Genomic DNA, 12,515 nt, shown 5'->3' with positions numbered 1-12,515 from the left:
CAGACTGCTGCTCTGAGCTCTTTATGTCTGGGATAGAAGAGGTAGGTTTCCGGGTCACTGTACATCGAAGTCCCTGCCCAGAGTCTCTCAGGTCAGTTCCACTTTCCTGTAACTAAACTAAAGAAGAGTTTAATTCAGACTTTGAGACCAGCTAACTTCAGTTCTTCGTTTCAGTTTCAGGAGCTTAAACAGAAAACTGTTTGTCGTCATGTTCTTTACTAACAAATAGCTTTATGGTATGATCATGACGCATTGTGAATTTTGCTTGAGAGACCTTCTTCAAATTCATAGGAGGAAGATGGTGCCATGTTGGACACCTTGTGCAAGTCAGTTTAAGAAACACTTTTGCAGGCTATGCAGGTTCTGTTATTTTGTGAACTTTCTCACAAGAAGCACTGAGGTCTTTTTGCCCTTAAGGTAGCAAGTTAAGGCGAAGGTCGGGTTTCATTGATAGAGACATTTTACAGGTATTTTATGAATATGTGAAATAATCTCGAATTGCATGGACACACAATGATAAATTTAGTCTGCTTTTTACAAGTATATTTGGACAGGCTTGATGTTACACGGTATGCCTGTGTGTACACTGTGGGCATGTTAACATCTCACTGAAGTGACAGGCATGTCACTACATGTAGGTGTCTTCGCGTACAATCAATACCATCTATGATTCTTATCAGCTTGACAGTGATACACTCCTGGTTTGAGCTGGGATACAAGCCAAGGTGAACAGACTGTGGTTAAGTGGTCCGTTCCTGCTTTCCTCTCTTCCATCTTTCAAGGCTTTTTCATTTCGGGGTCCTTTATCGCTATGCCAAGCAGGCTCTCCGCTCCCGCATTTTTAATTAAAATCTAAAATGTGCAATAACTCTGGAGACTCTGGGCTAGCTGGCAAACGGGTCCATTGGTCTTGTTTCTCCCTTCGAGCCTTTGTTGCTTATTTCATCAAAGCCTTCCATCAAGTCTTTCTATTTGTCCAATTCTGTTCACTTCACTGCATAAATGCTTTTGACATAAGCCACACAGGGTACACAGACTTACCAAGGGTACACCTTTGGAGAAAAGCTCTACAGCAAGCAAATGAACTCTCACTCTTAGACTATAACCTAATCCATTCAAGGACCCTGAGAAAAATCCAATCCTTAAAGTCAGTCTTCTTGACTTCCCATGACTCCCTGAAGACAAAAGGCTGCTTGTGCAGACACGGAATGGATAAAGACCCCAGTGCTTTAGTTCAGTCACCTGGGTGCGGCTGCGTAGTGTTCTCACACACTTAAGAGAGCCATAATAAAATAAACTCCATCTCCCCCTTGGAATTACCCACAAGCCATATGTCTTCATACCTGGAAAAGTCAAATATATAGTAGGTTACCACGCTTTCACTGTGCAGTACTGATGCTCTAATCGGTTTCTAGAATTTCTTAGTAAGATTAAAACATGAGCAGGTGGTAGTTGAGACTGATATTTAAATTATAGGGCAGAAAACTTGCTGCAAGATTTCCCAGAGTGTTTTATAGCAGAGGTGGACCACCTTGTCTGAAATAAAGACTGCCTCCACTAAACTCAGGAAATTATTACACTTGTATCAAGTGAAATTAATCTTCATGGAAGAGAAAAAGTAGAGGCACTACATCAGGTAGAAGACATCATATACAACCATATATTCAATGAGAGACGCTACTGCACCATTGTTGCAGCATTAGAGATATTCGGCATCAGAGAAAGTAAACCTGGGCTGGCATTCATAGAACATACTCTCAACATCATGTGAGTATCTTCCAGGGCTTTGAGTCACTGATTAACTGTGAATTGATTGATGCACTTTGCAGTACATATTCAATTGTTCTAGAAACTGCCCTGTGGATGATCAACATTTATGCTATGAAGAATTTCACGTAGATAGCGTGGCTAAAAACTAAAGCACTCACCATTTTGCCCATATCATTCTACCATTATCTCCTCGCATATCAAGAAGGTGAGGAGGGAGGAGGCAGCCAGGTAGGAGCTTGTGCAGGTTAGAAATTCCAGGCCTCCTCCTTGCACAAACAGTGGGGAAAAAAGCTCAAAGTTTTCCATGAGGCCTAGGTTCATTCACTGAAGTAGCACTGAAAGAGAAGGCGGGGTGGGCTCAAATAGTCGTCCCACATCCCACCCACCCCGAAAAGCATTCCACAGGACTGTCTGCTCGCCCATCATTAGGCAAGACCACCTGCTGACAAATCAGGACCCCCATCATGTTCTCAGCGAGCCTGGCTAACCCCATTACCAGTGAGCCTCTGGACTGCTGTACACACAGATCATAAAGAGCCAGTGGTATGTTGAACAGTAAAATGCTGCTCATTAACATCCCACAAGGACTTTTGATTGTCCAACCAGTGAAGCACACTAGCTTCACTCAGTATTGCGTATTGAAATAGATGCTGCACAAAAGGGACAAAGAAACGATCTTTGATGCAGCTGCTGCATGACTATGCATTGACTTCTCCTCTTCTAAAAAGAGAGATTAAAAAGGGGCGTGGGGGGGGGGGGGGTGAAGACGGAAGGAAGAAACAGCCCTTTGTTGCTGCTCTTCATGGGGGCCTTGAGGGAAAGACTCTGGCATCAAGTCATCAAGAGCTGAAACAAAAGCAGCTGATAAACAGAGCAAGACAGATAAGATCTCCCCGTACGCTCAACACTTCTCCATCAAGAAGGCTTCCTCTCCACCAAGCCCCCAACACCTCCGCCTTCTCTCTTTGTTGTCATTAGCACAGCATGGGAGGGGTAAAAAATGACATGCAAATGATAATAAACACAAGACATACTTTGTATCTTCTTACCTCTTTGGAAAATCTGGAGGACAAGGTGTTCTGTTCAGTCTTGAATTGTCCCCTTCATTTCCTTTTACAACACCCTGACTTCATTTTTGTTTCCAAAGACAGCAAAAGTCTGTGTTCGATTCTGACATATTATCTGCCAACTGCGCAGTACTAAGGTAACATTTCACTGAATGGTAGCTAGAGGACCAAAGAGAGATTCTGTGCCAAGGGCCCTCTGCTTATCGACCCAGACAAGGTGCAAATGTAGATGTGCTACATTTTGAGGTAAAGAGTTACACTTTTCTTTGTGATTTCAGTTTCTTACTTTGGCCACAGAAATGCCGGTATGTAAAGATAAGAGACAGTGAAACAAAAAAGGGTTCTTTGTTCTGCAAAGTGAATATGGCGAACAGCATTTTAAAATCTGGTCGCCACTGCAAGTGTTTACTGAGATCTTGTAAACACTCCTCAGGGGAGGGCTGCTCTGTGACAGATGAAAGCTTGTAGCCAAGTGAGACACACATGGATTGAGCGGCACTAAAGCGCCACCGCCCAGTGCAAAGAGCACGGGGGTAGAAAGAGTGCGAAAAACAATGCCTAAAGTCATCTATCTTCACGGAGCGCTGATCCAGAGTTAAACAAATATACCACGGAAAACACAACATCCCTTACTTTCCACGTCCTCACATGTACAAATAAAATCTGCTGTTTTTACTTCATACTACATCACTCATCTTGTTTTCCTTCATGTCTGTGTCCTTCTCAAAACTCTTGGTGGAAAGGAGCTCACACACAAAGACTTTTTTCTTCCACCTTAGACAATGTGCCTCCCCACCTAGCACTCTGCCAGGCATTCCTGAGTCTATCCTAGCTATCGAAAATGTCAAGAATGAGGAGAAAGCAGAGGAGGGTACAATGAGTACTGCGGCAGGTAGAGTCTTGTCCCGCTGCACTGACATCCCACAGTCTCCCGGGGTAGTGGTTGCACAGAACGGATGGGATCTGACTTGACTCTCTTAATTAAAACTCTGCACTAGAACAAGCCTCAAAGCACATTCTCTACCGGATGGAGGCATGCAAGCTAATTATGAGGGCCAATTCCAGTCCAAAAAAAAAATCCAGATTTCATGGCAGGGCTGATGCTGACAAGTGTCCCACTTGTCTATGCTGGACAGTCAATGCAGAAGAGGGTCCAGAGTCTTCCTTGGAAAATGTTACTTCAGATGTCTTAAAGCACGATTTATAACTCTTGCCTGATGACTTCTGTATCAGTATTTTCTTACTACTACCATCAACTGTAAGGTGATATGAGAAAATCGGGCTATGTGAAGTAAACCCTCTTCAAATACAAAGCCCTGAAAGAAAAGGGGCACATTCTAGACAGTTTGTGAGGGCCAAGAAACTCCCCTCTCCACAACAGGAGTCTAAAAAGAAGAAAAGGGGGCTGAATAAAAAGGTTAGCAGTGCAGTGTTTCGTGCCTGGACAGACAAACAGAAGAAGTTTTATGTGTGTGCCAAATGCAACTTAACACTGCAAACAAGCTCCATCCATTGGAACATCCTGCCACCCTGATCTGTTCAGAGGAAAGTACCCAGAATATAGACCCTACAACTGTGAAACAGTGATTGCCCCAGAAAGCCTTCAGCAAGGTGATTCGCGCTCTGATTCATTTCCTCCTGGTGCTCCCGGCCAGTCTAAGTGTTAGATTCAAACTTTGAACAGCTGCCAACATTGTCAAGCACCAGTTAAACAGCAGCGAGCATGCTGTTAACTGGCATGAGGGCACAGGCTGCTACAGTCTCACAGTCACGGTAGATGCTGAGATTTATTAGTCATGGCTGCATGGTTCGTCTCATAAGAGCCTGACAAATGACTTCTCAACCGAAAAAGAACTCAGAGGAATGAAAGTATTTAATTAACTCTTTTCACGCTGAAGTTCTGGTATGCAAATCCATAGAATAATGCTTCTGCCTTTGCAAATTTTGTGTTTCTTTTACAGTGACGTTAAAATGGTGGGAACCCATGAGTAATTTGTGAAATAGTGTGGGAATCTGTCTTGCCCTGTAAAATTCCCACGTCATGTGTCATTTGCATTAAGTGGTCAGCAGTTTCACCTCTGACTTAATAGAATGGCCAAACTACAAGGAGCAAAGGTCGGGAATCATCTCTTAACCACTCAACCCATGTCCTTAAGGTGTTAATCAGGGACACACCCACCTCAAGGCTATCCTGGAAAGGTTGGAGCTTTGCCATGGCAACAAAGCTCCTAAAATGACTCAGGTGTCCTTGTTTCATGGAGTTCTGGGAAACTTTGACGCTCTGAGCCTGAGGCTATATAATTTCTGCAGTCACTGGTGTATGAAATCTTTGCTGCTTTAAGTGATTTACAATTACTGTGAGTAACCACAGCGTGGATCCTGCACTGAATTTCTCACCGGTAACATATCAGAATAAGTTACAGCTAATTGACTTATTAAATAGAAATGATAGGATTCACCGCCGTACATGTTTATCATTCTAAGAATTACTTTTTCCCCCAACACATACTGCATATTCAATCCCATGGATGACTCATTCCATTCACAACAAACTGGCTGCTTACCTTCCACGCAGTGCTCCACGTCCTCCAGGTTGCGCAGGGTAATCCTCATCAGACTTGAGTTGAGCATAAGTTCGTTCTTGTGTTCTGGACCCATGGACTCTGGGGCAGGGTTGAGGAAGAATATGCGAGTGTCGCCCGTGGCTACCCGATTGTCGCAGATCCCAGGGTTGCCAAAGCCACCGATCATCACCTTGTTGCCACCATCCAGGAGAATTTCACGGTTGACGGTGGACTTCCCTTTCAAGTAGCGCCAAACCCTGACCTTTAGCCGAACACAACAGACAGACAGCACACCATTTAGCTTTTTATCAAAACCAAAAAAACACATCATAGTGTGATCCATGTGTGTCATTTTAGATCACACACTGCCTAATTTGGCCTCACTTGGGTCAGCTATAATACAACAAGCCCTCATAATGTCCTCTTTAGTGTAAAGTACATTTTGAAATCATTCATGATTAATGAACCATCAATTTACAAAACAGATGAAGAACAGCCTTAGATGTCTTAAGAAAAATAAGTCCAATTTCAATGATATGTTTTAATTTTTCCACATTCAGTCAGACTGCATGTGCATTATAATGTGCTTTGGAACTGAATAACAAAGAGTATTTTATGTCTTTTTCTAGTGGACAAATAGTTAATAGCAATGCAATTTAAAGTTTAATGAAACTTTTTCAATTATGGATTTATCTTCAATTTTCAGACTTTGCAATGTCATCCAGTGGGCCAGACTAGGCAGGCCGGTTCTAGACCGTGAGCTGTATGTTTGACACGATGTAATCTAAAAGTGGGGTGCTGTTAAAATTTCAAGCCCCTGTCCAGCTCTGGATTGTCAGAATCAGGGTTTCTCATACTGTCCCTCACCTGAGTATGCATGTTTTTGTAAAGGCAGGTTAGTGTATCTCTGGCTTAACTGTTCAAATCTTTACCTGTGCTAACAAGACATCCAGTGACATTTTATGTGATAACAGTGATTCTTAACCTTGGATTCTCAACTACTTCTATTGGTATAAATGTCATACTTAAGATCCAGGTCCAGGGTTTGTTCAGAAAAACGTATCTAAAACACTGCTTGAAGCCATCGGTAGTGCATGACAGTTAATGCAGCAAAGGGTGCTTTCTGCACAGTCATGGGAAAACTCGCCCCTTCCACTACATGTTCGCTGTCCTGTCTCATTTCAGCACTTGGTGGCAGTTTCTGTTTTCCAGAAGGAGAGCTGCGTGCCTCTAATCTACTCCACTCATTCACCGGGAGACGGGAAACAAGTGGGTGCTGTGGAAAAGAGCAGCGAGAGAGCTGACCAAACACAACTTGTTTATTTTGACAGATTATAGAGTGGTCTACCACAGGTCCATGATGGTGCATAAGTTAGTTTCACAATGAATGGTCGTGGAATAAGAATGAAGGAAGTCTGCTTCCTGACTTAAAATGTGCTTATTTGTGGACCTGTGGATGTTTTTTCACCATGTGCTATTATGTGGTTTATTAATCAGAGACCCCATGTTCTTGTTTCACACAGGTTTCACGAGTGATTAATGACAATGTAAAGCATGACTATTACCTTTATTGCTTTGGGCACACCTTTCAGCACTTGTCAGTACTCTTTACCAAGACAAAAATCATGTTATTGTCTCTTACAAACTTATAACAACCTGCAAATCTCTGTACTATTTTGGATGCTTTAAGTGCTTCTGTGGTACTTCACTAATCCTCACTAACCTTTATTTATTCTATATTTTATGGACTTTTTTATTTATTTATCCCAAAAGACATCTGTTAAAGCCACAAGTCACAAATCTCTAGTTTGAGATAAAAGCAGTGGCATTTGTCAGCGACACCACATAATAAATCATGATTCAGAATATCATGTTTGCAGCTTCTGGCAAATGTTGCTGCATGTTTTCAACAACATTTATAACTGGAAATCAATTGAGAGCTATAGCCAGGGGCCGGTGAGGGGCCAGGATCCTACTGCAGCATGTTTGGGATGATTACATGGTCGGTTAGGCCTCCCTTGTAGCTATGTAATTGGTAAGTGGAAATATAAAATCACCATCTATCTATTTCTGAAGGCAAAGTGGATCCACTGTCAGTGTCCCTGAAACCGCTGCCAAATAATTCTGGATGAATGAGTTTGTAAAATGTTTTTCATGCAAACTGTTGATGCCTTTGAGAGAGTTGGGACACAATTTCGGTGGTAATGGCTTCCATCAACTGCACGAGGGTAAAGGTATTAAGGGATAACGTGACTTCTAACAGTCCACATGAACCCTGTTGGTAGTTTATGTGCAAGAAGCAGGTGTATTTTCCATCGTTTCAGAAACCACATGAAATCACTTACCTTGCAGGAGTAGGTGTTGTGCACAGGGTCCATGTTAATTATTTCGTCCACGGTGCCGGTCAAAACTATGTTGGCCTCTTCTTCTCTGTCCTCCAAGTCTTTCTCCGGGCAACTTGCGGCGCAACGCTGCCACAGAGCCACGAGCAGCCCCGCTAGAAGCAGCGCTGTCCGGCCGGGCCGGAGTGTGCGTTGGGAACCCATAACAACCACACGGATGTAACCCCCCCAAAAAAAAAGTAAACTTTCTTAAAATTCAATAATTTTACCACCCGGATTGTCCGAGAACAAACTCCAAACTCTTTTCTAATGCGAACTTCCCTACGGACTACCAGTGTCTCTTTCACTCTGCAGCCGTGTTCCCTGCATCTGCAGCCCGGGTTAGAAATCCCTCTCTGCCGCCGCCGGCTGGGAGACCAGGAGGGAAGAGAGGAAGGAGGAGGAAGGAGGAGGAAGGGGCAGGGATCTCTCTCTCTCTCTCTCTCCAGGAATGCAACTGCACTTCTCTCACCCCCTCTCTTTTCTCTCTCTCACACACACACACATCCACAGTGACGCTCCTGGATTTGCATGCGATTTGAATTGCTGATCCCACAAGTGAGGGTGAGGGTGAGGTGGGTGGTGTTGAGGGGGCTGGAGGGCTGCGCGCTGGGATGTCTGCAGAAAGTGACTGTCCAACGCCGCCCCCAGTCGGACAGACAGTGTCTTTACCTCCGGTCCTCATTAACAGGAGCAGTGTGGATTCTCAGATTGGCATCCTTTGGTCTTCATGGTGCAGGGTATGAAGTCACATGCAATAGGCTGCTGTTGTCTCCTCATAACAGACACAGCATAAAGCACTGGAAGACATCACATACAGAAACACAACAATCCATAAGCGTATACTAATTAACTATGTTTAGTAATCTGTCACAATGAATAATAGGGTGGAAGTGATCACATATTGCTCCACCAGTTCAGTGTTATTAGATGTATCAAGTATAGATGAGTTCAGTGGTTTAATGCCACTGACTCACCTCAGATCTACAAGGCAGAAAGAAGCAGAGATTGTTAAAGGTTGTAGCATCCAACATGAGTTAAATTTTCTTTTATAAGAAAGCAGGTATCTCTATGAGTCTTTCACCTATAAAAGATTATTATTGTCCATGTTTTGTCTATGATTATATTGCTAAAGGATACACTACTGTGTAAAATATATGCAAAGTTAAACCTTTTTTTAATTATTATTATTATTATTTCCCTATCTGGATCCTCTTCTGTAGTTTCTAGGGGCTGTTGGATACCACTACAGAACCACTGTGTACAGTCAATTCCCTGGGTCTTTTAAGATTCATCATTTAAGTGTGTTTATATGTGAGATACCAAATATTGAGGAATAGGCTTGAATGTGAGTATTAGACCTTTATACTTTCCTAATGTTCTTTTCTAATCCGGACATGAAATTTCAGATAAGATTTTAGATGTGGAGAGCTCATATAATGGATTGATTGATTATGTATAATGTGAAAGCTGCTGCAACCTAACTCTCTACACAGCATTTTAACATCTTTCAGCTGATTGTTTTGGCTTTACAGACCATTTTTACTTACTTGCTTACTGCTTACTTGCCACAATTTCTTCACAACATTTTGCTTCCACTGTATGGTGTGGTGAAAACTTGGTAGTGAACGGGTGGGAAGAGAGATCTTTATACAAACGTCCGAGAAGAGCCTTCTTTTATTAGGAATTTGCAAATACAGGTAGAATATGGTTATGTGGATGACAGCTCCCTGCAGCAGTGAAGATAGACCAACAAAGAAGCAGAGTTCATGGCACATTATAAACAGTAAAAACAGATTGTGCCACTTCTACCACCCTACCTCTAGCAATATTAAGATCGCAACAGGTTTGAATCAAGCTAGAACATTGGTGAACATTAGGTCATTAAGTCACATAAGGTTTGAATTTTTCCACTACTATGGTACAACGGCTCAACTTGATTTACTTGTAACCGTTCTTTTTTGGTTTTTCATTAAAGAAGTTGCTGTACCTGATACCTGGTACGTTTCGAGGTTCCAAATGAGTTGAGCTGATACTAAACAGTGCAGTGAAAACACTGCTGACCACTGATCAGTCGGAGGGTGTCATCAGAAGAATTGTCACTTGTAAGAGACAGAGATCCCACATACTGCCCGCAAATTTTGACCCTTAATAATTTTTATTAATTCAACCCAGATTTGCAACTTGCAAAACTACACCATGGTCAGTTGACGAAGTGCAGATGTTCCTCTGTTTAGTTACCCATGAAAGGATCTCAAGAGGAAAGGGTATCCTAAAAAAAAATCAACAAATGCAGCTTTCAATCAGTATTACATGCTGTAACTTCTGGACTTCTTTACTGGAATCTTTCTAAAGGCGCAAAAGGATAATACAATGCAAAATGTGTGTTACTATTTTAAAACCTTGGCTCCCAAACTTGAAGGTGACAAGGCTGTCAAAAAGCTGTCTTTTCAATATCACTGTAATATGATTCACTGGATGATAACACTGGTATAGAACAACAAATTATATTGTGGTGCACAGTTTTAATCTCTTCACAGTTATCTTACTTTTATCAAATAGGATCTTTGATGTGATCTTTATAGAATTAGGTGAGCTGGGTACAGAAAGTTATGGGAATGTTATGACAAGTGTGTACATCTGATGTAAGATAAAACTTTAGAGCTGAACAGGCAGATGCTAAACTCACACTTTGTGATATATCATTAAAGATCCCCCTTATATCATAAAACTTCCCATGTTTAAATCTATAAACGTTACCATATGGCTATTTTGTTAGAGCTCCTATTTAAAAACAGACAGTGCGTAAATTTCCACTCCTCAAAAGCTGTAATTTTAACTACCCTTCTATTCCTGGGAAAATGACAGGCTTGGTTATGCACAGTTGCTAGAGAGGATATTTGCAGAAATTTGTTCAAGTAGGCCTCAGCTCTGACAGCTGAGTTAACCCAAATAGACAACCGTCTTTTGAAGGAAAAACGATACAGTTTGACAGTGCTTTTCATGTTTTTTATAGACATGAAGTGAGGATCACATTTGTCAAAATGCTTTTATTCCACGAGAACACACTCTTCACAAGCTATCCCTCTAGGCATAGACAGTTAAATCAATTGTACTCCAACACAAATAATGTCTCAAATCAACAAATGACATAATCTGTAATATTATCAAGCCTGGAGCTGCTCCGCTGAAAGTAAATAGCAGACCAACTGTGTGGTTTTAAATAATATTTTCATTGGCTTCCACATTTAAATGGGCTTCATTTTATAGCAGTAATGACTAGTTTGAACAAGAGTACACCCAAATTCAAAAACATTTCCCCTGCATGTTATTATGTATTATAAATTATCCTTAATGTAGCTGTATGTTGGTGTTATACAAGAATCACCAATGTCAGCTCTTCTTTTGTTTACGAATTTAGTAAACAGTAATGAGTGTAAATTAAAACTGTCTGTTTGTTTCAGGTTGCAAAAATTTAGTGGGATTTCCTTCTGAACACACTAATTACAGTATAATGAGCAGATAAAAATGAATGTCCCTGTTGAGTTAAAATATTGGACGGCAGACCTCACATACTTTAAGCTACACTGATCACATTTTTATTTATACGTACGTTTAATTGTTATACAATGGAACAAACAACTGTGTAATGTGTCATGACAAAACCACAAATCACACAACTCTGCTTTAACTCTTTTTTTTCCAGCTCATTGTTTCACGTTTCTGCCACGAAAATCTGGTCATCGATCCTACATTAGTGAAAATGCTCATGTCAACTCATTGCAACTCACTACCTGTCCAGCACCAAACAGCAGACACAATTTGTGAACATCACCAGTTAGCAGCTAGCAGCAAGCAGCAAAAGAACCAGATATTTCCCTCAGGAGTTGGTGTAGACTATAACAGAAAAGGAGAGTGAATTTGACTTAATATTATAACAGAAATATGACAGTCACTTACAAAGCACAGCTGGAATCTGATAGGCCCCTGAAGTGCCCTTGTTCTCTTCAGAGGACTTTATTGGCTAAAGATATTGTAATTCTAATAAATGACATGTGTATAAATATTGTTGCCTGTGCTCATCTTTCAAAGACAATCCTGGGTCAAGATGATTAGATTTTTTACGTGCATAAAAATTCACCAGAACGCAGGAAATTAAGTGTGTAACACACCCAGACTCCCTATATACTACTATGTTATGTAAAATATGGCCCCTGATTGATAAAATTCACCTCTGGTTTACTACAACAGCTTCATAAAGTCATGATTGAGTTCACAGCTTGTTCCATTGCCTCTAATTGCCACAAATAAACTAGAAAGAGTTAATTCTGCAGTTAAATGATGAAGAAGCTGAATGTAAAGTGTATTGTTGTTCAGTTCAGTTATTTTATCTCACCTCTAAATTTGAACATTTTTAGAGACCTGGCATGTGATGACAGCTGGAACTGTGTTTTGTACTGCTCTCATCTAGAATCACACAGAAAATTGCTTCATTTGTGAAAAATAACATAATCATCTATAATAATTATCTTCTGCATCAAACACTGAGCACTGCTGTAGATTCAACTGTCTTTCTCTGTGGACACAGAACATGATTATTGGAACATCTCTCATAATGTGAAACTTACCAGAGCAACATGAGCCCCTACCCCCCACCTAGTGCTAGTTATCTCCTGACAGCTCTCCTCCTCCCACAAATATTTCAACACAAAAGCCCCAGAAACTAAACAAGC

The 12,515-nt window shown here is 41.3% G+C and overlaps 1 protein-coding gene across 7 annotated transcripts in view; it reads right to left on the bottom strand.

Moving 5' to 3' along the window:
* agrn (agrin) overlaps positions 1-8,212 on the bottom strand; it is a 246,265-nt gene extending 238,053 nt beyond the window's left edge. For 4 of the 7 annotated variants that reach the window (XM_019270927.2, XM_019270928.2, XM_027288721.1 and 1 more), the window contains exons 1-2: positions 7,747-8,211; positions 5,402-5,663 (exon numbers count right to left, since the gene is read on the bottom strand). In XM_019270927.2, the coding sequence (XP_019126472.2) occupies positions 5,402-5,663; positions 7,747-7,947 (463 nt within the window). In that variant the 5' untranslated portion in view covers positions 7,948-8,211. Of the gene's footprint in view, positions 1-5,401; positions 5,664-7,746 lie in introns of all 7 variants that reach the window. The other 3 variants (XM_019270926.2, XM_027288718.1, XM_027288719.1) reach the window with 1 other exon arrangement.
* Positions 8,213-12,515: the final 4,303 nt, after the last annotated feature.

The sequence above is a fragment of the Larimichthys crocea genome, chromosome XV, assembly GCF_000972845.2.
Source record: "Larimichthys crocea isolate SSNF chromosome XV, L_crocea_2.0, whole genome shotgun sequence".
Lineage (NCBI taxonomy): Eukaryota > Metazoa > Chordata > Actinopteri > Sciaenidae > Larimichthys > Larimichthys crocea.
This window is presented reverse-complemented; position numbering and strand designations above follow the sequence as displayed.